The 21,118-nt window shown below is 36.5% G+C and overlaps 1 protein-coding gene and 54 non-coding genes across 55 annotated transcripts in view; 1 reads left to right on the top strand and 54 right to left on the bottom strand.

The window, feature by feature from the left end:
- Trnai-aau (transfer RNA isoleucine (anticodon AAU)) overlaps position 1 on the bottom strand; it is a 73-nt gene extending 72 nt beyond the window's left edge. The window contains exon 1 of the tRNA in view: position 1. This exon is cut by the window's left edge and continues 72 nt beyond it. This is a non-coding gene — a tRNA (tRNA-Ile).
- Positions 2–183: 182 nt separating this feature from the next.
- Trnai-aau (transfer RNA isoleucine (anticodon AAU)) lies at positions 184–256 on the bottom strand. Its single transcript has one exon. It is a non-coding gene; the product is annotated as a tRNA-Ile (tRNA).
- Positions 257–448: 192 nt separating this feature from the next.
- Trnai-aau (transfer RNA isoleucine (anticodon AAU)) lies at positions 449–520 on the bottom strand. Its single transcript has one exon. It is a non-coding gene; the product is annotated as a tRNA-Ile (tRNA).
- A 185-nt stretch (positions 521–705) lies between these two features.
- Positions 706–778, bottom strand: Trnai-aau (transfer RNA isoleucine (anticodon AAU)). Its single transcript has one exon. It is a non-coding gene; the product is annotated as a tRNA-Ile (tRNA).
- A 185-nt stretch (positions 779–963) lies between these two features.
- On the bottom strand, positions 964–1,036 carry Trnai-aau (transfer RNA isoleucine (anticodon AAU)). Its single transcript has one exon. It is a non-coding gene; the product is annotated as a tRNA-Ile (tRNA).
- A 440-nt stretch (positions 1,037–1,476) lies between these two features.
- On the bottom strand, positions 1,477–1,548 carry Trnai-aau (transfer RNA isoleucine (anticodon AAU)). Its single transcript has one exon. It is a non-coding gene; the product is annotated as a tRNA-Ile (tRNA).
- Positions 1,549–1,741: 193 nt separating this feature from the next.
- Trnai-aau (transfer RNA isoleucine (anticodon AAU)) lies at positions 1,742–1,814 on the bottom strand. Its single transcript has one exon. It is a non-coding gene; the product is annotated as a tRNA-Ile (tRNA).
- A 185-nt stretch (positions 1,815–1,999) lies between these two features.
- Positions 2,000–2,072, bottom strand: Trnai-aau (transfer RNA isoleucine (anticodon AAU)). Its single transcript has one exon. It is a non-coding gene; the product is annotated as a tRNA-Ile (tRNA).
- A 441-nt stretch (positions 2,073–2,513) lies between these two features.
- Positions 2,514–2,586, bottom strand: Trnai-aau (transfer RNA isoleucine (anticodon AAU)). Its single transcript has one exon. It is a non-coding gene; the product is annotated as a tRNA-Ile (tRNA).
- A 193-nt stretch (positions 2,587–2,779) lies between these two features.
- On the bottom strand, positions 2,780–2,852 carry Trnai-aau (transfer RNA isoleucine (anticodon AAU)). Its single transcript has one exon. It is a non-coding gene; the product is annotated as a tRNA-Ile (tRNA).
- Positions 2,853–3,037: 185 nt separating this feature from the next.
- On the bottom strand, positions 3,038–3,110 carry Trnai-aau (transfer RNA isoleucine (anticodon AAU)). The gene has a single exon. It is a non-coding gene; the product is annotated as a tRNA-Ile (tRNA).
- Positions 3,111–3,539: 429 nt separating this feature from the next.
- Trnai-aau (transfer RNA isoleucine (anticodon AAU)) lies at positions 3,540–3,612 on the bottom strand. Its single transcript has one exon. It is a non-coding gene; the product is annotated as a tRNA-Ile (tRNA).
- Positions 3,613–3,804: 192 nt separating this feature from the next.
- On the bottom strand, positions 3,805–3,878 carry Trnai-aau (transfer RNA isoleucine (anticodon AAU)). The gene has a single exon. It is a non-coding gene; the product is annotated as a tRNA-Ile (tRNA).
- A 185-nt stretch (positions 3,879–4,063) lies between these two features.
- On the bottom strand, positions 4,064–4,136 carry Trnai-aau (transfer RNA isoleucine (anticodon AAU)). The gene has a single exon. It is a non-coding gene; the product is annotated as a tRNA-Ile (tRNA).
- Positions 4,137–4,566: 430 nt separating this feature from the next.
- On the bottom strand, positions 4,567–4,639 carry Trnai-aau (transfer RNA isoleucine (anticodon AAU)). Its single transcript has one exon. It is a non-coding gene; the product is annotated as a tRNA-Ile (tRNA).
- A 451-nt stretch (positions 4,640–5,090) lies between these two features.
- Positions 5,091–5,163, bottom strand: Trnai-aau (transfer RNA isoleucine (anticodon AAU)). The gene has a single exon. It is a non-coding gene; the product is annotated as a tRNA-Ile (tRNA).
- Positions 5,164–5,356: 193 nt separating this feature from the next.
- Positions 5,357–5,429, bottom strand: Trnai-aau (transfer RNA isoleucine (anticodon AAU)). The gene has a single exon. It is a non-coding gene; the product is annotated as a tRNA-Ile (tRNA).
- A 185-nt stretch (positions 5,430–5,614) lies between these two features.
- Trnai-aau (transfer RNA isoleucine (anticodon AAU)) lies at positions 5,615–5,687 on the bottom strand. The gene has a single exon. It is a non-coding gene; the product is annotated as a tRNA-Ile (tRNA).
- A 441-nt stretch (positions 5,688–6,128) lies between these two features.
- On the bottom strand, positions 6,129–6,201 carry Trnai-aau (transfer RNA isoleucine (anticodon AAU)). The gene has a single exon. It is a non-coding gene; the product is annotated as a tRNA-Ile (tRNA).
- Positions 6,202–6,398: 197 nt separating this feature from the next.
- Positions 6,399–6,471, bottom strand: Trnai-aau (transfer RNA isoleucine (anticodon AAU)). The gene has a single exon. It is a non-coding gene; the product is annotated as a tRNA-Ile (tRNA).
- Positions 6,472–6,653: 182 nt separating this feature from the next.
- On the bottom strand, positions 6,654–6,726 carry Trnai-aau (transfer RNA isoleucine (anticodon AAU)). Its single transcript has one exon. It is a non-coding gene; the product is annotated as a tRNA-Ile (tRNA).
- Positions 6,727–7,157: 431 nt separating this feature from the next.
- On the bottom strand, positions 7,158–7,230 carry Trnai-aau (transfer RNA isoleucine (anticodon AAU)). The gene has a single exon. It is a non-coding gene; the product is annotated as a tRNA-Ile (tRNA).
- A 192-nt stretch (positions 7,231–7,422) lies between these two features.
- Positions 7,423–7,496, bottom strand: Trnai-aau (transfer RNA isoleucine (anticodon AAU)). Its single transcript has one exon. It is a non-coding gene; the product is annotated as a tRNA-Ile (tRNA).
- Positions 7,497–7,681: 185 nt separating this feature from the next.
- On the bottom strand, positions 7,682–7,754 carry Trnai-aau (transfer RNA isoleucine (anticodon AAU)). Its single transcript has one exon. It is a non-coding gene; the product is annotated as a tRNA-Ile (tRNA).
- A 193-nt stretch (positions 7,755–7,947) lies between these two features.
- On the bottom strand, positions 7,948–8,019 carry Trnai-aau (transfer RNA isoleucine (anticodon AAU)). The gene has a single exon. It is a non-coding gene; the product is annotated as a tRNA-Ile (tRNA).
- Positions 8,020–8,204: 185 nt separating this feature from the next.
- Trnai-aau (transfer RNA isoleucine (anticodon AAU)) lies at positions 8,205–8,277 on the bottom strand. Its single transcript has one exon. It is a non-coding gene; the product is annotated as a tRNA-Ile (tRNA).
- A 439-nt stretch (positions 8,278–8,716) lies between these two features.
- Positions 8,717–8,789, bottom strand: Trnai-aau (transfer RNA isoleucine (anticodon AAU)). The gene has a single exon. It is a non-coding gene; the product is annotated as a tRNA-Ile (tRNA).
- A 452-nt stretch (positions 8,790–9,241) lies between these two features.
- Positions 9,242–9,314, bottom strand: Trnai-aau (transfer RNA isoleucine (anticodon AAU)). Its single transcript has one exon. It is a non-coding gene; the product is annotated as a tRNA-Ile (tRNA).
- A 429-nt stretch (positions 9,315–9,743) lies between these two features.
- Trnai-aau (transfer RNA isoleucine (anticodon AAU)) lies at positions 9,744–9,816 on the bottom strand. Its single transcript has one exon. It is a non-coding gene; the product is annotated as a tRNA-Ile (tRNA).
- Positions 9,817–10,008: 192 nt separating this feature from the next.
- On the bottom strand, positions 10,009–10,081 carry Trnai-aau (transfer RNA isoleucine (anticodon AAU)). The gene has a single exon. It is a non-coding gene; the product is annotated as a tRNA-Ile (tRNA).
- Positions 10,082–10,266: 185 nt separating this feature from the next.
- On the bottom strand, positions 10,267–10,339 carry Trnai-aau (transfer RNA isoleucine (anticodon AAU)). Its single transcript has one exon. It is a non-coding gene; the product is annotated as a tRNA-Ile (tRNA).
- A 193-nt stretch (positions 10,340–10,532) lies between these two features.
- Positions 10,533–10,605, bottom strand: Trnai-aau (transfer RNA isoleucine (anticodon AAU)). Its single transcript has one exon. It is a non-coding gene; the product is annotated as a tRNA-Ile (tRNA).
- Positions 10,606–10,790: 185 nt separating this feature from the next.
- Positions 10,791–10,863, bottom strand: Trnai-aau (transfer RNA isoleucine (anticodon AAU)). Its single transcript has one exon. It is a non-coding gene; the product is annotated as a tRNA-Ile (tRNA).
- Positions 10,864–11,306: 443 nt separating this feature from the next.
- Trnai-aau (transfer RNA isoleucine (anticodon AAU)) lies at positions 11,307–11,379 on the bottom strand. The gene has a single exon. It is a non-coding gene; the product is annotated as a tRNA-Ile (tRNA).
- Positions 11,380–11,577: 198 nt separating this feature from the next.
- Positions 11,578–11,650, bottom strand: Trnai-aau (transfer RNA isoleucine (anticodon AAU)). The gene has a single exon. It is a non-coding gene; the product is annotated as a tRNA-Ile (tRNA).
- Positions 11,651–11,832: 182 nt separating this feature from the next.
- On the bottom strand, positions 11,833–11,905 carry Trnai-aau (transfer RNA isoleucine (anticodon AAU)). Its single transcript has one exon. It is a non-coding gene; the product is annotated as a tRNA-Ile (tRNA).
- Positions 11,906–12,102: 197 nt separating this feature from the next.
- On the bottom strand, positions 12,103–12,175 carry Trnai-aau (transfer RNA isoleucine (anticodon AAU)). Its single transcript has one exon. It is a non-coding gene; the product is annotated as a tRNA-Ile (tRNA).
- Positions 12,176–13,446: 1,271 nt separating this feature from the next.
- Positions 13,447–13,519, bottom strand: Trnai-aau (transfer RNA isoleucine (anticodon AAU)). Its single transcript has one exon. It is a non-coding gene; the product is annotated as a tRNA-Ile (tRNA).
- Positions 13,520–13,704: 185 nt separating this feature from the next.
- On the bottom strand, positions 13,705–13,777 carry Trnai-aau (transfer RNA isoleucine (anticodon AAU)). The gene has a single exon. It is a non-coding gene; the product is annotated as a tRNA-Ile (tRNA).
- Positions 13,778–13,970: 193 nt separating this feature from the next.
- On the bottom strand, positions 13,971–14,043 carry Trnai-aau (transfer RNA isoleucine (anticodon AAU)). The gene has a single exon. It is a non-coding gene; the product is annotated as a tRNA-Ile (tRNA).
- Positions 14,044–14,228: 185 nt separating this feature from the next.
- On the bottom strand, positions 14,229–14,301 carry Trnai-aau (transfer RNA isoleucine (anticodon AAU)). The gene has a single exon. It is a non-coding gene; the product is annotated as a tRNA-Ile (tRNA).
- Positions 14,302–14,741: 440 nt separating this feature from the next.
- On the bottom strand, positions 14,742–14,814 carry Trnai-aau (transfer RNA isoleucine (anticodon AAU)). Its single transcript has one exon. It is a non-coding gene; the product is annotated as a tRNA-Ile (tRNA).
- Positions 14,815–15,011: 197 nt separating this feature from the next.
- Trnai-aau (transfer RNA isoleucine (anticodon AAU)) lies at positions 15,012–15,084 on the bottom strand. Its single transcript has one exon. It is a non-coding gene; the product is annotated as a tRNA-Ile (tRNA).
- Positions 15,085–15,281: 197 nt separating this feature from the next.
- Positions 15,282–15,354, bottom strand: Trnai-aau (transfer RNA isoleucine (anticodon AAU)). Its single transcript has one exon. It is a non-coding gene; the product is annotated as a tRNA-Ile (tRNA).
- A 182-nt stretch (positions 15,355–15,536) lies between these two features.
- Positions 15,537–15,609, bottom strand: Trnai-aau (transfer RNA isoleucine (anticodon AAU)). Its single transcript has one exon. It is a non-coding gene; the product is annotated as a tRNA-Ile (tRNA).
- Positions 15,610–15,806: 197 nt separating this feature from the next.
- Positions 15,807–15,879, bottom strand: Trnai-aau (transfer RNA isoleucine (anticodon AAU)). The gene has a single exon. It is a non-coding gene; the product is annotated as a tRNA-Ile (tRNA).
- Positions 15,880–17,150: 1,271 nt separating this feature from the next.
- Positions 17,151–17,223, bottom strand: Trnai-aau (transfer RNA isoleucine (anticodon AAU)). The gene has a single exon. It is a non-coding gene; the product is annotated as a tRNA-Ile (tRNA).
- A 185-nt stretch (positions 17,224–17,408) lies between these two features.
- Positions 17,409–17,481, bottom strand: Trnai-aau (transfer RNA isoleucine (anticodon AAU)). Its single transcript has one exon. It is a non-coding gene; the product is annotated as a tRNA-Ile (tRNA).
- A 193-nt stretch (positions 17,482–17,674) lies between these two features.
- On the bottom strand, positions 17,675–17,747 carry Trnai-aau (transfer RNA isoleucine (anticodon AAU)). The gene has a single exon. It is a non-coding gene; the product is annotated as a tRNA-Ile (tRNA).
- Positions 17,748–17,932: 185 nt separating this feature from the next.
- On the bottom strand, positions 17,933–18,005 carry Trnai-aau (transfer RNA isoleucine (anticodon AAU)). The gene has a single exon. It is a non-coding gene; the product is annotated as a tRNA-Ile (tRNA).
- A 440-nt stretch (positions 18,006–18,445) lies between these two features.
- On the bottom strand, positions 18,446–18,518 carry Trnai-aau (transfer RNA isoleucine (anticodon AAU)). Its single transcript has one exon. It is a non-coding gene; the product is annotated as a tRNA-Ile (tRNA).
- Positions 18,519–18,715: 197 nt separating this feature from the next.
- Trnai-aau (transfer RNA isoleucine (anticodon AAU)) lies at positions 18,716–18,788 on the bottom strand. The gene has a single exon. It is a non-coding gene; the product is annotated as a tRNA-Ile (tRNA).
- Positions 18,789–18,986: 198 nt separating this feature from the next.
- On the bottom strand, positions 18,987–19,059 carry Trnai-aau (transfer RNA isoleucine (anticodon AAU)). The gene has a single exon. It is a non-coding gene; the product is annotated as a tRNA-Ile (tRNA).
- Positions 19,060–19,241: 182 nt separating this feature from the next.
- Positions 19,242–19,314, bottom strand: Trnai-aau (transfer RNA isoleucine (anticodon AAU)). The gene has a single exon. It is a non-coding gene; the product is annotated as a tRNA-Ile (tRNA).
- A 116-nt stretch (positions 19,315–19,430) lies between these two features.
- LOC127871883 (ribosome quality control complex subunit NEMF-like) overlaps positions 19,431–21,118 on the top strand; it is a 34,599-nt gene continuing 32,911 nt past the window's right edge. Inside the window, exon 1 of the mRNA XM_052415146.1 lies at positions 19,431–19,598. Within this exon, the coding sequence (XP_052271106.1) occupies positions 19,543–19,598 (56 nt within the window). The 5' untranslated portion in view covers positions 19,431–19,542. The remainder of the gene's footprint in view (positions 19,599–21,118) is intronic.

Here is a 21,118-nt window from a genome sequence, read left to right as displayed (position 1 = left end):
CACTGCATAATGTAGATGTAATTGTTAAACATAACTATGTTTTGCTATTGTGAATGTGACCAGTGTAGGTCTTTAAAACTTAGTTATGACAATATAAAGCTTGTGTAATATGCGTCGTATTAGTTTTTGGGCCTGTTGATAATACCTTATGCCATTCTAAAATGAACCCAAATAATAAAAACTTGGCCATTGGGGGAATCGAACCCACGACATTCGCGTTATTAGCACGACGCTCTGCCAACTGAGCTAAACTGCCACTGCATAATGTAGATTAAATTGTTAAAGATAACTATGTTTTGTATTATGTACAATTGTATCTGCTCAGTGTGGATTTTTTAGACTTAGTTATGGCAATATACGGCTTGTGTTATATGTGTCCTATGATTGTTATTGTGTCCAGTTGGAAATAACTAATGCCATTCAAAAAAGAAACAAAAATATAAAAACTTGGCCATTGGGGGATCGAACCCACGACATTCGCGTTATTAGCACGACGCTCTGCCAACTGAGCTAAACGGCCACTGCAGAGTTCAGATTAAATTGTTAAATATACCTCTGTTAAGCTATAAAGTATCTGGCAAGTGTGGGTCTTTAAAACTTAGTTAAGACAATATACAGCTTGTGTTATATGTGTCCTATTATGTTTATTGTGTCCAGTTGGAAATAACTAATGCCATTCCAAAAAGAAACAAAAATATAAAAAGTTGGCAATTGGGGGGATCGAACCCACGACATTCGCGTTATTAGCACGACGCTCTGCCAACTGAGCTAAACGGCCACTTCAGAATGCAGATTAAATTGTTAAATATACCTCTGTTAATCTATAAAGTATCTGGCAAGTGTGTGTCTTTGAAACTTAGTTAAGACAATATACAGTTTGTGTTATATGTGTCCTATTATTTTTATTGTGTCCAGTAGGAAATAACTAATTCCATTCAAAAAAGAACCAAAATTATAAAAAGTTGGCCATTGGGGGGATCGAACCCACGACATTCGCGTTATTAGCACGACGCTCTGCCAACTGAGCTAAACGGCCACTGCATAAAGATGTAATTGTTAAACATAACAATATTTTGCTATAGAGTATGTGACCCGTGTTGGTCTTTAAAACTTAGTTATGACAATATAAAGCTTGTGTAATATGCGTCCTATTAAGTTTTTTGGTCCTGTTGATAATACCTTATGCCATTCTAAAATAAACCAAAATAATTAAAAAAAACTTGGCCATTGGAGGTATAGAACCCACGACATTCGCGTTATTAGCACGACGCTCTGCCAACTGAGCTTAACGGCCACTGCATAATGTAGATGTAATTGTTAAACATAACTATGTTTTGCTATTGTGAATGTGACCAGTGTAGGTCTTTAAAACTTAGTTATGACAATATAAAGCTTGTGTAATATGCGTCGTATTAGATTTTGGGCCTGTTGATAATACCTTATGCCATTCTAAAATGAACCCAAATAATAAAAACTTGGCCATTGGGGGATCGAACCCACGACATTCGCGTTATTAGCACGACGCTCTGCCAACTGAGCTAAACGGCCACTGCATAATGTGGATTTAATTGTGAAAGATAACTATGTTTTTCTATTAAGCACAATTGTATCTGGCGAGTCTGGGTTTTTTAGACTTAGTTATGGCAATATTCGGCTTGTGTTATATGTGTCCTATGATTGTTATTGTGTCCAGTTGGAAATAACTAATGCCATTCCAAAAAGAAACAAAAATATAAAAACTTGGCCATTGGGGGGATCGAACCCACGACATTCCCGTTATTAGCACGACGCTCTGCCAACTGAGCTAAACGGCCACTGCAGAGTGCAGATTAAATTGATAAATATACCTCTGTTAAGCTATAAAGTATCTGGCAAGTGTGGGTCTTTAAAACTTAGTTAAGACAATATACAGCTTGTGTTATATGTGTCCTATTATTTTTATTGTGTCCCGTAGGAAATAACTAATGCCATTCAAAAAAGAACCAAAATTATAAAAAGTTGGCAATTGGGGGGATCGAACCCACGACATTCGCGTTATTAGCACGACGCTCTGCCAACTGAGCTAAACGGCCACTGCATAAAGATGTAATTGTTAAACATAACAATATTTTGCTATAGAGTATGTGACCCGTGTTGGTCTTTAAAACTTAGTTATGACAATATAAAGCTTGTGTAATATGCGTCCTTTTAAGTTTTTTGGTCCTGTTGATAATACCTTATGCCATTCTAAAATAAACCAAAATAATAAAAAAAAAACTTGGCCATTGGAGGTATGGAACCCACGACATTCGCGTTATTAGCACGACGCTCTGCCAACTGAGCTTAACGGCCACTGCATAATGTAGATGTAATTGTTAAACATAACTATGTTTTGCTATTGTGCATGTGACCAGTGTAGGTCTTTAAAACTTAGTTATGACAATATAAAGCTTGTGTAATATGCGTCGTATTAGTTTTTTGGCCTGTTGATAATACCTTATGCCATTCTAAAATGAACCCAAATAATAAAAACTTGGCCATTGGGGGGATCGAACCCACGACATTCGCGTTATTAGCACGACGCTCTGCCAACTGAGCTAAACGGCCACTGCATAATGTAGATTAAATTGTTAAAGATAACTATGTTTTTCTATTATGAACAATTGTATCTGGCGAGTGTGGTTTTTTTAGACTTAGTTATGGCAATAAACGGCTTGTGTTATATGTGTCCTATTATTTTTATTGTGTCCAGTTGGAAATAACTAATGCCATTCAAGAAAGAAACAAACATATAAAAACTTGGCCATTGTGGGGATCGAACCCACGACATTCGCGTTATTAGCACGACGCTCTGCCAACTGAGCTAAACGGCCACTGCAGAATGCAGATTAAATTGTTAAATATACCTCTATTAAGCTATAAAGTATCTGGCAAGTGTGTGTCTTTGAAACTTAGTTAAGACAATATACAGCTTGTGTTATATGTGTCCTATTATTTTTATTGTGTCCAGTAGGAAATAACTAATGCCATTCAAAAAAGAACCAAAATTATAAAAACTTGGCCATTGGGGGGATCGAACCCACGACATTCGCGTTATTAGCATGACGCTCTGCCAACTGAGCTAAACGGCCACTGCATAATGTTGATGTAATTGTTAAACATAACAATATTTTGCTATAGAGTAAGTGACCCGTATTGGTCTTTAAAACTTAGTTATGACAATATAAAGCTTGTGTAATATGCGTCCTATTAAGTTTTTTGGTCCTGTTGATAATACCTTATGCCATTCTAAAATAAACCAAAATAATAAAAAAAACTTGGCCATTGGGGGTATGGAACCCACGACATTCGCGTTATTAGCACGACGCTCTGCCAACTGAGCTTAACGGCCACTGCATAATGTAGATGTAATTGTTTAACATAACTATGTTTTGCTATTGTGAATGTGACCAGTGTAGGTCTTTAAAACTTAGTTATGACAATATAAAGCTTGTGTAATATGCGCCGTATTAGTTTTTGGGCCTTATGCCATTCTAAAATGAACCCAAATAATAAAAACTTGGCCATTGGGGGGATCGAACCCACGACATTCGCGTTATTAGCACGACACTCTGCCAACTGAGCTAAACGGCCACTGTATAATGTGGATTAAATTGTGAAAGATAACTATGTTTTTGTATTATGTACAATTGCCTCTGGCCAGTGTGGGTTTTTCGGCTTAGTTATGGCAATATACGGCTTGTGTTATATGTGTCCTATGATAGTTATTGTGTCCAGTTGGTAATAACTTACGGCATTCTAAAAAGAACCAAAATTATAAAAACTTGGCCATTGGGGGGGATCGAACCCACGACATTCGCGTTATTAGCACGACGTTCTGCCAACTGAGCTAAACGGCCACTGCAGAGTGCAGAATAAATAGTTAAATATACCTCTGTTAAGCTATAAAGTATCTGGCAAGTGTGGGTCTTTAAAACTTAGTTAAGACAATATACAGCTTGTGTTATATGTGTCCTATTATGTTTATTGTGTCCAGTTGGAAATAACTAATGCCATTCCAAAAAGAAACAAAAATATAAAAAGTTGGCCATTGGGGGGATCGAACCCACGACATTCGCGTTATTAGCACGACGCTCTGCCAACTGAGCTAAACGGCCACTGCATAATGTTGATGTAATTGTTAAACATAACAATATTTTGCTATAGAGTAAGTGACCCGTATTGGTCTTTAAAACTTAGTTATGACAATATAAAGCTTGTGTAATATGCGTCCTATTAAGTTTTTTGGTCCTGTTGATAATACCTTGTGCCATTCTAAAATAAACCAAAATAATAAAAAAAAACTTGGCCATTGGGGGTATGGAACCCACGACATTTGCGTTATTAGCACGACGCTCTGCCAACTGAGCTTAACGGCCACTGCATAATGTAGATGTAATTGTTTAACATAACTATGTTTTGCTATTGTGAATGTGACCAGTGTAGGTCTTTAAAACTTAGTTATGACAATATAAAGCTTGTGTAATATGCGCCGTATTAGTTTTTGGGCCTTATGCCATTCTAAAATGAACCCAAATAATAAAAACTTGGCCATTGGGGGGATCGAACCCACGACATTCGCGTTATTAGCACGACACTCTGCCAACTGAGCTAAACGGCCACTGTATAATGTGGATTAAATTGTGAAAGATAACTATGTTTTTGTATTATGTACAATTGCATCTGGCCAGTGTGGGTTTTTCGGCATAGTTATGGCAATATACGGCTTGTGTTATATGTGTCCTATGATTGTTATTTAGTCCAGTTGGTAATAACTTACGGCATTCTAAAAAGAACCAAAATTATAAAAACTTGGCCATTGGGGGGGACCGAACCCACGACATTCGCGTTATTAGCACGACGTTCTGTCAACTGAGCTAAACGGCCACTGCAGAGTGCAGAATAAATAGTTAAATATACCTCTGTTAAGCTATAAAGTATCTGGCAAGTGTGAGTCTTTAAAACTTACTTAAGACAATATACAGCTTGTGTTATATGTGTCCTATTATGTTTATTGTGTCCAGTTGGAAATGACTAATGCCATTCAAAAAAGAACCAAAAATATAAAAAGTTGGCCATTGGGGGGATCGAACCCACGACATTCGCGTTATTAGCACGACGCTCTGCCAACTGAGCTAAACGGCCACTGCATAATGTGGATTAAATTGTGAAAGATAACTATGTTTTTCTATTATGCACAATTGTATCTGGCGAGTCTGGGTTTCTTAGACTTAGTTATGGCAATAAACGGCTTGTGTTATATGTGTCCTATTATTTTTATTGTGTCCAGTTGGAAATAACTAATGCCATTCAAGAAAGAAACAAACATATAAAAACTTGGCCATTGGGGGGATCGAACCCACGACATTCGCGTTATTAGCACGACGCTCTGCCAACTGAGCTAAACGGCCACTGCAGAGTGCAGATTAAATTGTTAAATATACCTCTGTTAATCTATAAAGTATCTGGCAAGTGTGGGTCTTTAAAACTTAGTAAAGACAATATACAGCTTGTGTTATATGTGTCCTATTATTTTTATTGTGTCCAGTAGGAAATAACTAATGCCATTCAAAAAAGAACCAAAATTATAAAAAGTTGGCAATTGGGGGGATCGAACCCACGACATTCGCGTTATTAGCACGACGCTCTGCCAACTGAGCTAAACGGCCACTGCATAAATATGTAATTGTTAAACATAACAATATTTTGCTATAGAGTATGTGACCCGTGTTGGTCTTTAAAACTTAGTTATGACAATATAAAGCTTGTGTAATATGCGTCCTATTAAGTTTTTTGGTCCTGTTGATAATACCTTATGCCATTCTAAAATAAACCAAAATAATAAAAAAAAAACTTGGCCATTGGAGGTATGGAACCCACGACATTCGCGTTATTAGCACGACGCTCTGCCAACCGAGCTTAACGGCCACTGCATAATGTAGATGTAATTGTTAAACATAACTATGTTTTGCTATTGTGAATGTGACCAGTGTAGGTCTTTAAAACTTAGTTATGACAATATAAAGCTTGTGTAATATGCGTCGTATTAGTTTTTGGGCCTGTTGATAATACCTTATGCCATTCTAAAATGAACCCAAATAATAAAAACTTTGCCATTGGGGGGATCGAACCCACGACATTCGCGTTATTAGCACGACGCTCTGCCAACTGAGCTAAACGGCCACTGCATAATGTAGATTAAATTGTTAAAGATAACTATGTTTTGTATTATGTACAATTGTATCTGCTCAGTGTGGATTTTTTAGACTTAGTTATGGCAATATACGGCTTGTGTTATATGTGTCCTATGATTGTTATTGTGTCCAGTTGATAATAACTAACGGCATTCTAAAAAGAACCAAAATTATATAAAAAAAACTTGGCCATTGGGGGGATCGAACCCACGACATTCGCGTTATTAGCATGACGCTCTGCCAACTGAGCTTAACGGCCACTGCATAATGTAGATGTAATTGTTAAACATAACTATGTTTTGCTATTGTGAATGTGACCAGTGTAGGTCTTTAAAACTTAGTTACGACAATATAAAGCTTGTGTAATATGCGTCGTATTAGTTTTTGGGCCTGTTGATAATACCTTATGCCATTCTAAAATGAACCCAAATAATAAAAACTTGGCCATTGGGGGGATCGAACCCACGACATTCGCGTTATTAGCACGACGCTCTGCCAACTGAGCTAAACGGCCACTGCATAATGTTGATGTAATTGTTAAACATAACAACATTTTGCTATAGAGTATGTGACCCGTATTGGTCTTTAAAACTTAGTTATGACAATATAAAGCTTGTGTAATATGCGTCCTATTAAGTTTTTTTGGTCCTGTTGATAATACCTTATGCCATTCTAAAATAAACCAAAATAATAAAAAAAAACTTGGCCATTGGGGGTATGGAACCCACGACATTCGCGTTATTAGCACGACGCTCTGCCAACTGAGCTTAACGGCCACTGCATAATGTAGATGTAATTGTTTAACATAACTATGTTTTGCTATTGTGAATGTGACCAGTGTAGGTCTTTAAAACTTAGTTATGACAATATAAAGCTTGTGTAATATGCGCCGTATTAGTTTTTGGGCCTTATGCCATTCTAAAATGAACCCAAATAATAAAAACTTGGCCATTGGGGGGATCGAACCCACGACATTCGCGTTATTAGCACGACACTCTGCCAACTGAGCTAAACGGCCACTGTATAATGTGGATTAAATTGTGAAAGATAACTATGTTTTTGTATTATGTACAATTGCATCTGGCCAGTGTGGGTTTTTCGGCTTAGTTATGGCAATATACGGCTTGTGTTATATGTGTCCTATGATTGTTATTGTGTCCAGTTGGTAATAACTTACGGCATTCTAAAAAGAACCAAAATTATAAAAACTTGGCCATTGGGGGGGATCGAACCCACGACATTCGCGTTATTAGCACGACGTTCTGCCAACTGAGCTAAACGGCCACTGCAGAGTGCAAAATAAATAGTTAAATATACCTCTGTTAAGCTATAAAGTATCTGGCAAGTGTGGGTCTTTAAAACTTACTTAAGACAATATACAGCTTGTGTTATATGTGTCCTATTATGTTTATTGTGTCCAGTTGGAAATAACTAATGCCATTCCAAAAAGAAACAAAAATATAAAAAGTTGGCCATTGGGGGGATCGAACCCACGACATTCGCGTTATTAGCACGACGCTCTGCCAACTGAGCTAAACGGCCACTGTATAATGTGGATTAAATTGTGAAAGATAACTATGTTTTTCTATTATGCACAATTGTATCTGGCGAGTCTTGGTTTTTTAGACTTAGTTATGGCAATAAACGGCTTGTGCTATATGTGTCCTATTATTTTTATTGTGTCCAGTTGGAAATAACTAATGCCATTCAAGAAAGAAACAAACATATAAAAACTTGGCCATTGGGGGATCGAACCCACGACATTCGCGTTATTAGCACGACGCTCTGCCAACTGAGCTAAACGGCCACTGCAGAGTGCAGATTAAATTGTTAAATATACCTCTGTTAATCTATAAAGTATCTGGCAAGTGTGTGTCTTTAAAACTTAGTTAAGACAATATACAGCTTGTGTTATATGTGTCCTATTATTTTTATTGTGTCCAGTAGGAAATAACTAATGCCATTCAAAAAAGAACCAAAATTATAAAAAGTTGGCAATTGGGGGGATCGAACCCACGACATTCGCGTTATTAGCACGACGCTCTGCCAACTGAGCTAAACGGCCACTGCATAAAGATGTAATTGTTAAACATAACAATATTTTGCTATAGAGTATGTGACCCGTGTTGGTCTTTAAAACTTAGTTATGACAATATAAACCTTGTGTAATATGCGTCCTATTAAGTTTTTTGGTCCTGTTGATAATACCTTATGCCATTCTAAAATAAACCAAAATAATAAAAAAAAACTTGGCCATTGGAGGTATGGAACCCACGACATTCGCGTTATTAGCACGACGCTCTGCCAACTGAGCTTAACGGCCACTGCATAATGTAGATGTAAATGTTAAACATAACTATGTTTTGCTATTGCGAATGTGACCAGTGTAGGTCTTTAAAACTTAGTTATGACAATATAAAGCTTGTGTAATATGCGTCGTATTAGTTTTTGGGCCTGTTGATAATACCTTATGCATTCTAAAATGAACCCAAATAATAAAAACTTTGCCATTGGGGGGATCGAATCCACGACATTCGCGTTATTAGCACGACGCTCTGCCAACTGAGCTAAACGGCCACTGCATAATGTAGATTAAATTGTTAAAGATAACTATGTTTTGTATTATGTACAATTGTATCTGCTCAGTGTGGATTTTTTAGACTTAGTTATGGCAATATACGGCTTGTGTTATATGTGTCCTATGATTGTTATTGTGTCCAGTTGATAATAACTAACGGCATTCTAAAAAGAACCAAAATTATACAAAAAAAACTTGGCCATTGGGGGGATCGAACCCACGACATTCGCGTTATTAGCATGACGCTGTGCCAACTGAGCTTAACGGCCACTGCATAATGTAGATGTAATTGTTAAACATAACTATGTTTTGCTATTGTGAATGTGACCAGTGTAGGTCTTTAAAACTTAGTTATGACAATATAAAGCTTGTGTAATATGCGTCGTATTAGTTTTTGGGCCTGTTGATAATACCTTATGCCATTCTAAAATGAACCCAAATAATAAAAACTTGGCCATTGGGGGGATCGAACCCACGACATTCGCGTTATTAGCAAGACGCTCTGCCAACTGAGCTAAACGGCCACTGCATAATGTTGATGTAATTGTTAAACATAACAATATTTTGCTATAGAGTATGTGACCCGTATTGGTCTTTAAAACTTAGTTATGACAATATAGCGCTTGTGTAATATGCGTCCTATTAAGTTTTTTGGTCCTGTTGATAATACCTTATACCATTCTAAAATAAACCAAAATAATAATAAAAAATTGGCCATTGGGGGTATGGAACCCACGACATTCGCGTTATTAGCACGACGCTCTGCCAACTGAGCTTAACGGCCACTGCATAATGTAGATGTAATTGTTTAACATAACTATGTTTTGCTATTGTGAATGCGACCAATGTAGGTCTTTAAAACTTAGTTATGACAATATAAAGCTTGTGTAATATGCGCCGTATTAGTTTTTGGGCCTTATGCCATTCTAAAATGAACCCAAATAATAAAAACTTGGCCATTGGGGGGATCGAACCCACGACATTCGCGTTATTAGCACGACACTCTGCCAACTGAGCTAAACGGCCACTGTATAATGTGGATTAAATTGTGAAAGATAACTATGTTTTTGTATTATGTACAATTGCATCTGGCCAGTGTGGGTTTTTCGGCTTAGTTATGGCAATATACGGCTTGTGTTATATGTGTCCTATGATTGTTATTGTGTCCAGTTGGTAATAACTTACGGCATTCTAAAAAGAACCAAAATTATAAAAACTTGGCCATTGGGGGGATCGAACCCACGACATTCGCGTTATTAGCACGACGTTCTGCCAACTGAGCTAAACGGCCACTGCAGAGTGCAGAATAAATAGTTAAATATACCTCTGTTAAGCTATAAAGTATCTGGCAAGTGTGGGTCTTTAAAACTTAGTTAAGACAATATACAGCTTGTGTTATATGTGTCCTATTATGTTTATTGTGTCCAGTTGGAAATAACTAATGCCATTCCAAAAAGAAACAAAAATATAAAAAGTTGGCCATTGGGGGGATCGAACCCACGACATTCGCGTTATTAGCACGACGCTCTGCCAGCTGAGCTAAACGGCCACTGCATAATGTGGATTAAATTGTGAAAGATAACTATGTTTTTCTATTATGCACAATTGTATCTGGCGAGTCTGGGTTTTTTAGACTTAGTTATGGCAATAAACGGCTTGTGTTATATGTGTCCTATTATTTTTATTGTGTCCAGTTGGAAATAACTAATGCCATTCAAGAAAGAAACAAACATATAAAAACTTGGCCATTGGGGGGATCGAACCCACGACATTCGCGTTATTAGCACGACGCTCTGCCATCTGAGCTAAACGGCCACTGCAGAGTGCAGATTAAATTGTTAAATATACCTCTGTTAATCTATAAAGTATCTGGCAAGTGTGTGTCTTTAAAACTTAGTTAAGACAATATACAGCTTGTGTTATATGTGTCCTATTATTTTTATTGTGTCCAGTAGGAAATAACTAATGCCATTCAAAAAAGAACCAAAATTATAAAAAGTTGGCTATTGGGGGGATCGAACCCACGACATTCGCGTTATTAGCACGACGCTCTGCCAACTGAGCTAAACGGCCACTGCATAAAGATGTAATTGTTAAACATAACAATATTTTGCTATAGAGTATGTGACCCGTGTTGGTCTTTAAAACTTAGTTATGACAATATAAAGCTTGTGTAATATGCGTCCTATTAAGTTTTTTGGTCCTGTTGATAATAACTTATGCCATTCTAAAATAAACCAAAATAATAAAAAAAAAACTTGGCCATTGGAGGTATGGAACCCACGACATTCGCGTTATTAGCACGACGCGCTCTGCCAACTGAGCTTAACGGCCACTGCATAATGTAGATGTAATTGTTAAACATAACTATGTTTTGCTATTGTGAATGTGACCAGTGTAGGTCTTTAAAACTTAGTTATGACAATATAAAGCTTGTGTAATATGCGTCGTATTAGTTTTTGGGCCTGTTGATAATACCTTATGCCATTCTAAAATGAACCCAAATAATAAAAACATTGCCATTGGGGGGATCGAACCCACGACATTCGCGTTATTAGCACGACGCTCTGCCAACTGAGCTAAACGGCCACTGCATAATGTAGATTAAATTGTTAAAGATAACTATGTTTTGTATTATGTACAATTGTATCTGCTCAGTGTGGATTTTTTAGACTTAGTTATGGCAATATACGGCTTGTGTTATATGTGTCCTATGATTGTTATTGTGTCCAGTTGATAATAACTAACGGCATTCTAAAAAGAACCAAAATTATATAAAAAAAAACTTGGCCATTGGGGGGATCGAACCCACGACATTCGCGTTATTAGCATGACGCTCTGCCAACTGAGCTTAACGGCCACTGCATAATGTAGATGTAATTGTTAAACATAACTATGTTTTGCTATTGTGAATGTGACCAGTGTAGGTCTTTAAAACTTAGTTATGACAATATAAAGCTTGTGTAATATGCGTCGTATTAGTTTTTGGGCCTGTTGATAATACCTTATGCCATTCTAAAATGAACCCAAATAATAAAAACTTGGCCATTGGGGGGATCGAACCCACGACATTCGCGTTATTAGCACGACGCTCTGCCAACTGAGCTAAACGGCCACTGCATAATATAGATTAAATTGTTAAAGATAACTATGTTTTGTATTATGTACAATTGTATCTGCTCAGTGTGGATTTTTTAGACTTAGTTATGGCAATATACGGCTTGTGTTATATGTGTCCTATGATTGTTATTGTGTCCAGTTGATAATAACTAACGGCATTCTAAAAAGAACCAAGATTATATATAAAAAACTTGGCCATTGGGGGGATCGAACCCACGACATTCGCGTTATTAGCATGACGCTCTGCCAACTGAGCTAAACGGCCACTGCATAATGTGGATTTAATTGTGAAAGATAACTATGTTTTTCTATTATGCACAATTGTATCTGGTGAGTCTGGGTTTTTCGGCGTAAGCTGTATTAAGCCAGCTTTTCACCCTGACTTGATCTGTGTAAGTCTCCAATAATACTAAAATAAAATTTCCCGCGGCTAGGTACGAATGAATACACTTCATTTATTCCATTGGCTGATTTGAGTATAACACCAGAACATTGGAAACATATCCGCGTCTTTGTAACACTGTTTTACTGCATGAAACAATTTTATCTCTAATGAAAAGGCTCAATAGATAGAACAGTTTTACAATCAATTTTCGACATAAATACAGTTTGTGCGTTCACCTTTTATTTTCAGAGAATTACCAGCGCAAAAGCGTTTATACTAAAGGCTATGTTGTCATATTTAGAACTTACTTGCATTGCATTTCAACCCGCGAGGTTTCGGGTCAATTCGCGGCCATTTGTGAAAGTCAGAGTTTATATACAGTTCATCACCGGAGTTCGCAGAAGGGGTTGCGATCATTCAACACCGGTCTTACTGACAATACCGTAGTGACTGTAATGCATTGCATTCTAATCCGCAAGGTATCAAGGTCAGTTTGCGGTCAGTTGCAGAAATCTTTATATAAACGCCGTCTCATAAACTTTGTGCACTTGAAGTCTGTTTTGATCAGATAGATACTAAATACAGATATTCGGCGATATTATTGTGGTATGTCAATCATCGATTTTTAATATGGTTTCAACATTTGCATGATAAGGACCAATTTTGATAAAATTAATTAGAAATTTTTATCCATTTAGACCAGTTTATTAAGCATGAGCACAATAATTCACTATACTATAATTATGCAATTAAATAAAATTCGAGTATTGCCGGCTGACCTATATGCACTCGTTTATTTTCATGTTTCTTGTGTTTTTCTATTCTGTAAATATAGATATCTGAGTAATAATATCACATAAAGCAAAATAAGACACGAAATCTGGCGCAACACCCCGTAATTGATTTGCTTATGATGTAGCTAAGAACTGCGCAGAAAAAAGGCATCCGCTACTTTTTATCTCATAGAGATAACTTTTGATCGTTCATAAACATCGACCACAATCAACGCCGTATATCTTTTTTAAAGATATTTCTTGTTTATACTTAGTTATGGCAATAAACGGCTTGTGTTATATGTGTCCTATGATTGTTATTGTGTCCAGTTGGAAATAACTAATGCCATTCAAAAAAGAAACAAAAATATAAAAACTTGGCCATTGGGGGGATCGAACCCACGACATTCGCGTTATTAGCACGACGCTCTGCCAACTGAGCTAAACGGCCACTGCAGAGTGAAGATTAAATTGTTAAATATACCTCTGTTAAGCTATAAAGTATCTGGCAAGTGTGGGTCTTTAAAACTTAGTTAAGACAATATACAGCTTGTGTTATATGTGTCCTATTATGTTTATTGTGTCCAGTTGGAAATAACTAATGCCATTCCAAAAAGAAACAAAAATATAAAAAGTTGGCAATTGGGGGGATCGAACCCACGACATTCGCGTTATTAGCACGACGCTCTGCCAACTGAGCTAAACGGCCACTGCATAATGTGGATTAAATTGTGAAAGATAACTATGTTTTTCTATTATGCACAATTGTATCTGGCGAGTCTGGTTTTTTTAGACTTAGTTATGGCAATAAACGGCTTGTGTTATATGTGTCCTATTATTTTTATTGTGTCCAGTTGGAAATAACTAATGCCATTCAAGAAAGAAACAAACATATAAAAACTTGGCCATTGGGGGGATCGAACCCACGACATTCGCGTTATTAGCACGACGCTCTGCCAACTGAGCTAAACGGCCACTGCAGAATGCAGATTAAATTGTTAAATATACCTCTGTTAATCTATAAAGTATCTGGCAAGTGTGTGTTTTTAAAACTTAGTTAAGACAATATACAACTTGTGTTATATGTGTCCTATTATTTTTATTGTGTCCAGTAGGAAATAACTAATGCCATTCAAAAAAGAACCAAAATTATAAAAAGTTGGCCATTGGGGGGATCGAACCCACGACATTCGCGTTATTAGCACGACGCTCTGCCAACTGAGCTAAACGGCCACTGCATAAAGATGTAATTGTTAAACATAACAATATTTTGCTATAGAGTATGTGACCCGTGTTGGTCTTTAAAACTTAGTTATGACAATATAAAGCTTGTGTAATATGCGTCCTATTAAGTTTTTTGGTCCTGTTGATAATACCTTATGCCATTCTAAAATAAACCAAAATAATTTAAAAAAACTTGGCCATTGGAGGTATAGAACCCACGACATTCGCGTTATTAGCACGACGCTCTGTCAACTGAGCTTAACGGCCACTGCATAATGTAGATGTAATTGTTAAACATAACTATGTTTTGCTATTGTGAATGTGACCAGTGTAGGTCTTTAAAACTTAGTTATGACAATATAAAGCTTGTGTAATATGCGTCGTATTAGTTTTTGGGCCTGTTGATAATACCTTATGCCATTCTAAAATGAACCCAAATAATAAAAACTTGGCCATTGGGGGGATCGAACCCACGACATTCGCGTTATTAGCACGACGCTCTGCCAACTGAGCTAAACGGCCACTGCATAATATAGATTAAATTGTTAAAGATAACTATGTTTTGTATTATGTACAATTGTATCTGCTCAGTGTGGATTTTTTAGACTTAGTTATGGCAATATACGGCTTGTGTTATATGTGTCCTATGATTGTTATTGTGTCCAGTTGATAATAACTAACGGCATTCTAAAAAGAACCAAAATTATATAAAAAACACTTGGCCATTGGGGGGATCGAACCCACGACATTCGCGTTATTAGCACGACGCTCTGCCAACTGAGCTAAACGGCCACTGCATAAGGTAGATTTAATTGTTAAAGATAACTATGTTTTGTATTATGTACAATTGTATCTGCTCAGTGTGGATTTTTTAGACTTAGTTATGGCAATATACGGCTTGTGTTATATGTGTCCTATGATTGTTATTGTGTCCAGTTGATAATAACTAACGGCATTCTAAAAAGAACCAAAATTATATAAAAAAAACTTGGCCATTGGGGGGATCGAACCCACGACATTCGCGTTATTAGCATGACGCTCTGCCAACTGAGCTTAACGGCCACTGCATAATGTAGATGTAATTGTTAAACATAACTATGTTTTGCTATTGTGAATGTGACCAGTGTAGGTCTTTAAAACTTAGTTATGACAATATAAAGCTTGTGTAATATGCGTCGTATTAGTTTTTGGGCCTGTTGATAATACCTTATGCCATTCTAAAATGAACCCAAATAATAAAAACTTGGCCATTGGGGGGATCGAACCCACGACATTCGCGTTATTAGCACGACGCTCTGCCAACTGAGCTAAACGGCCACTGCATAATATAGATTAAATTGTTAAAGATAACTATGTTTTGTATTATGTACAATTGTATCTGCTCAGTGTGGATTTTTTAGACTTAGTTATGGCAATATACGGCTTGTGTTATATGTGTCCTATGATTGTTATTGTGTCCAGTTGATAATAACTAACGGCATTCTAAAAAGAACCAAAATTATATATAAAAAACTTGGCCATTGGGGGGATCGAACCCACGACATTCGCGTTATTAGCATGACGCTCTGCCAACTGAGCTAAACGGCCACTGCATAATGTGGATTTAATTGTGAAAGATAACTATGTTTTTCTATTATGCACAATTGTATCTGGTGAGTCTGGGTTTTTCGGCGTAAGCTGTATTAAGCCAGCTTTTCACCCTGACTTGATCTTTGTAAGTCTCCAATAATACTAAAATAAAATTTCCCGCGGCTAGGTACGAATGAATACACTTCATTTATTCCATTGGCTGATTTGAGTATAACACCAGAACATTGGAAACATATCCGCGTCTTTGTAACACTGTTTTACTGCATGAAACAATTTTATCTCTAATGAAAAGGCTCAATAGATAGAACAGTTTTACAATCAATTTTCGACATAAATACAGTTTGTGCGTTCACCTTTTATTTTCAGAGAATTACCAGCGCAAAAGCGTTTATACTAAAGGCTATGTTGTCATATTTAGAACTTACTTGCATTGCATTTCAACCCGCGAGGTTTCGGGTCAATTCGCGGCCATTTGTGAAAGTCAGAGTTTATATACAGTTCATCACCGGAGTTCGCAGAAGGGGTTGCGATCATTCAACACCGGTCTTACTGACAATACCGTAGTGACTGTAATGCATTGCATTCTAATCCGCAAGGTATCAAGGTCAGTTTGCGGTCAGTTGCAGAAATCTTTATATAAACGCCGTCTCATAAACTTTGTGCACTTGAAGTCTGTTTTGATCAGATAGATACTAAATACAGATATTCGGCGATATTATTGTGGTATGTCAATCATCGATTTTTAATATGGTTTCAACATTTGCATGATAAGGACCAATTTTGATAAAATTAATTAGAAATTTTTATCCATTTAGACCAGTTTATTAAGCATGAGCACAATAATTCACTATACTATAATTATGCAATTAAATAAAATTCGAGTATTGCCGGCTGACCTATATGCACTCGTTTATTTTCATGTTTCTTGTGTTTTTCTATTCTGTAAATATAGATATCTGAGTAATAATATCACATAAAGCAAAATAAGACACGAAATCTGGCGCAACACCCCGTAATTGATTTGCTTATGATGTAGCTAAGAACTGCGCAGAAAAAAGGCATCCGCTACTTTTTATCTCATAGAGATAACTTTTGATCGTTCATAAACATCGACCACAATCAACGCCGTATATCTTTTTTAAAGATATTTCTTGTTTATACTTAGTTATGGCAATAAACGGCTTGTGTTATATGTGTCCTATGATTGTTATTGTGTCCAGTTGGAAATAACTAATGCCATTCAAAAAAGAAACAAAAATATAAAAACTTGGCCATTGGGGGGATCGAACCCACGACATTCGCGTTATTAGCACGACGCTCTGCCAACTGAGCTAAACGGCCACTGCAGAGTGAAGATTAAATTGTTAAATATACCTCTGTTAAGCTATAAAGTATCTGGCAAGTGTGGGTCTTTAAAACTTAGTTAAGACAATATACAGCTTGTGTTATATGTGTCCTATTATGTTTATTGTGTCCAGTTGGAAATAACTAATGCCATTCCAAAAAGAAACAAAAATATAAAAAGTTGGCAATTGGGGGGATCGAACCCACGACATTCGCGTTATTAGCACGACGCTCTGCCAACTGAGCTAAACGGCCACTGCATAATGTGGATTAAATTGTGAAAGATAACTATGTTTTTCTATTATGCACAATTGTATCTGGCGAGTCTGGTTTTTTTAGACTTAGTTATGGCAATAAACGGCTTGTGTTATATGTGTCCTATTATTTTTATTGTGTCCAGTTGGAAATAACTAATGCCATTCAAGAAAGAAACAAACATATAAAACCTTGGCCATTGGGGGGATCGAACCCACGACATTCGCGTTATTAGCACGACGCTCTGCCAACTGAGCTAAACGGCCACTGCAGAATGCAGATTAAATTGTTAAATATACCTCTGTTAATCTATAAAGTATCTGGCAAGTGTGTGTTTTTAAAACTTAGTTAAGACAATATACAACTTGTGTTATATGTGTCCTATTATTTTTATTGTGTCCAGTAGGAAATAACTAATGCCATTCAAAAAAGAACCAAAATTATAAAAAGTTGGCCATTGGGGGGATCGAACCCACGACATTCGCGTTATTAGCACGACGCTCTGCCAACTGAGCTAAACGGCCACTGCATAAAGATGTAATTGTTAAACATAACAATATTTTGCTATAGAGTATGTGACCCGTGTTGGTCTTTAAAACTTAGTTATGACAATATAAAGCTTGTGTAATATGCGTCCTATTAAGTTTTTTGGTCCTGTTGATAATACCTTATGCCATTCTAAAATAAACCAAAATAATTTAAAAAAACTTGGCCATTGGAGGTATAGAACCCACGACATTCGCGTTATTAGCACGACGCTCTGTCAACTGAGCTTAACGGCCACTGCATAATGTAGATGTAATTGTTAAACATAACTATGTTTTGCTATTGTGAATGTGACCAGTGTAGGTCTTTAAAACTTAGTTATGACAATATAAAGCTTGTGTAATATGCGTCGTATTAGTTTTTGGGCCTGTTGATAATACCTTATGCCATTCTAAAATGAACCCAAATAATAAAAACTTGGCCATTGGGGGGATCGAACCCACGACATTCGCGTTATTAGCACGACGCTCTGCCAACTGAGCTAAACGGCCACTGCATAATATAGATTAAATTGTTAAAGATAACTATGTTTTGTATTATGTACAATTGTATCTGCTCAGTGTGGATTTTTTAGACTTAGTTATGGCAATATACGGCTTGTGTTATATGTGTCCTATGATTGTTATTGTGTCCAGTTGATAATAACTAACGGCATTCTAAAAAGAACCAAAATTATATAAAAAAAACTTGGCCATTGGGGGGATCGAACCCACGACATTCGCGTTATTAGCACGACGCTCTGCCAACTGAGCTAAACGGCCACTGCATAAGGTAGATTAAATTGTTAAAGATAACTATGTTTTGTATTATGTACAATTGTATCTGCTCAGTGTGGATTTTTTAGACTTAGTTATGGCAATATACGGCTTGTGTTATATGTGTCCTATGATTGTTATTGTGTCCAGTTGATAATAACTAACGGCATTCTAAAAAGAACCAAAATTATATTAAAAAAAACTTGGCCATTGGGGGGATCGAACCCACGACATTCGCGTTATTAGCATGACGCTCTGCCAACTGAGCTTAACGGCCACTGCATAATGTAGATGTAATTGTTAAACATAACTATGTTTTGCTATTGTGAATGTGACCAGTGTAGGTCTTTAAAACTTAGTTATGACAATATAAAGCTTGTGTAATATGCGTCGTATTAGTTTTTGGGCCTGTTGATAATACCTTATGCCATTCTAAAATGAACCCAAATAATAAAAACTTGGCCATTGGGGGGATCGAACCCACGACATTCGCGTTATTAGCACGACGCTCTGCCAACTGAGCTAAACGGCCACTTCTAAACGAAATGAAATTGTTAAATATGATTATGTTTAGTTATCGCTATATGTGCCTTAATATTTAATTGGTCCAACGGGTCGTTGAAAGACCAATGAAATTGGCGCTCTCATCTCAGCAAAACAGAAAGTAAAAATGGCTGCCTTGTGACACATTCGGTTTTATTGCGCAATTCGAACCAACTGTTTGGCATTTAAAAACATTTAATTAGGTTACAAGTTAAAAATGAAGAGCCGTTTCAGCACCATAGATATAACGGCCGTTGTAAGGGAGCTGTTGAGGTATAATAGCAGTTTGTACAGTTAAATAATAAAGGCACATCATATTTTGAAAATTTTATAAGTTCGGATGGATTAACATTTATACAAATTAAATTTCACCTTGCTAAATCAGGAGTGTACCTAGGCATACGGCAGTACGCACGTGCCTATAATTCAGTTTCAAACTTGAAAAAATGAAAACTCGAAAAATGCAATAAAAAGTGAGGGCTTAGGGGGGTTAAGGGTATAATTATGTAAACAAGCAAACAAGAGCCTCAAGAGGTCCACTTTTAGAAAATAACAGTGGGTACAAAACACAACACAGTCTTAACTCCAAACATACGAAGTTAAGTATTTTTTCACTGAAAACTTTTTGTTAAACAATATTCGGACACGGGTACCAGATTATGTTTACATGGCACGATTTTTCAAAAATGTCGGCGAAGGCTCCGCTTTATCCAGATGTTTAAGAGATAGCGTCAGCGAAACATGAGATGATACTCAGAAGCTAGCTCTTTTGACAGATAAGTGGGAAAATGTCCACAGCTTTACATTTCCCTTAAGATATGTTGATTAAGACTCGATTTATAGATCTACCCGTTCTTGAATTTGAAATGTATTTCTGAAATCTAGCATTTCTATGAATTTTCACATTTCTGGACGTTCAAATCGTGATAAAATGATAGGCAATGCCCAAATTATTTTTTCATTCAAATTATTGTAGGTATCTTTATTCGAAATTGTTCTTCACTATTTAGTTTATATATATAAAATTAGCCTGGTGGCATATGTCAGTCGTGGTGTATGTCTGTATATGCAAACATCATCAGGAGGGCATTGTCCTAATGGTGGCTAATCAATAATTCTATTTATAATATATCTATCAATTAGTTGATATTCATTTTTATAATATCGATCAAGCTTTGATTTACAATTATCTGTTTTGTCTTTAAGATTAAATAACGTACCTTACAAAGCTACGACTTTGTTTATACTGTAATACTAATAGTCTGTATGGCTGTTAAAAAGAAATGTAATGAAAAGGTTCTCTCTGTAAACTTGGATATGTGCTATATTGTAGAACCCACTACTATTTTTAGCTCAGCTGTTTTCGGAAGATATTGTCCTAGCCAGCTCGTCTTGTCTTCAGCCGTCCGCTGTAGGCGTTGTGCTAAAACCTTACTGTAACATTGGCTCTAAAATCAAAGTGCTTCAACTACAACTTTGAAACTTCATATGTAGATGCACCTTGATGAGTTCTACACGCCACAACCAGTTTTGGGTCACTAGGTCAAAGGTCAAGGTCACTGTGACCTCTAAAAAAAGAAAAAAAAATTCTGACAAGCTTTCGCAGCCGAGCATCGGCATCCGTTATGCAGTCTCTTGTTAGGATTGCATTTATGTCAGATTTGCTTTAACATTTGAGAACAAATAAAAAACAAAGGATGGTTATGGTCAAGTGTATAAGTCATTGATTTTGAACATTACTGAAATCCATCCCAAAATAAATGCTTATGTGTCTGGCATATACTCATTTATTT

Source organism: Dreissena polymorpha, chromosome 3, assembly GCF_020536995.1.
Source record: "Dreissena polymorpha isolate Duluth1 chromosome 3, UMN_Dpol_1.0, whole genome shotgun sequence".
In the NCBI taxonomy this organism is placed as follows: domain Eukaryota; kingdom Metazoa; phylum Mollusca; class Bivalvia; order Myida; family Dreissenidae; genus Dreissena; species Dreissena polymorpha.
The sequence above is the reverse complement of the archived record's forward strand: the minus strand, read 5'-3'. Positions and strand labels throughout refer to the sequence as shown.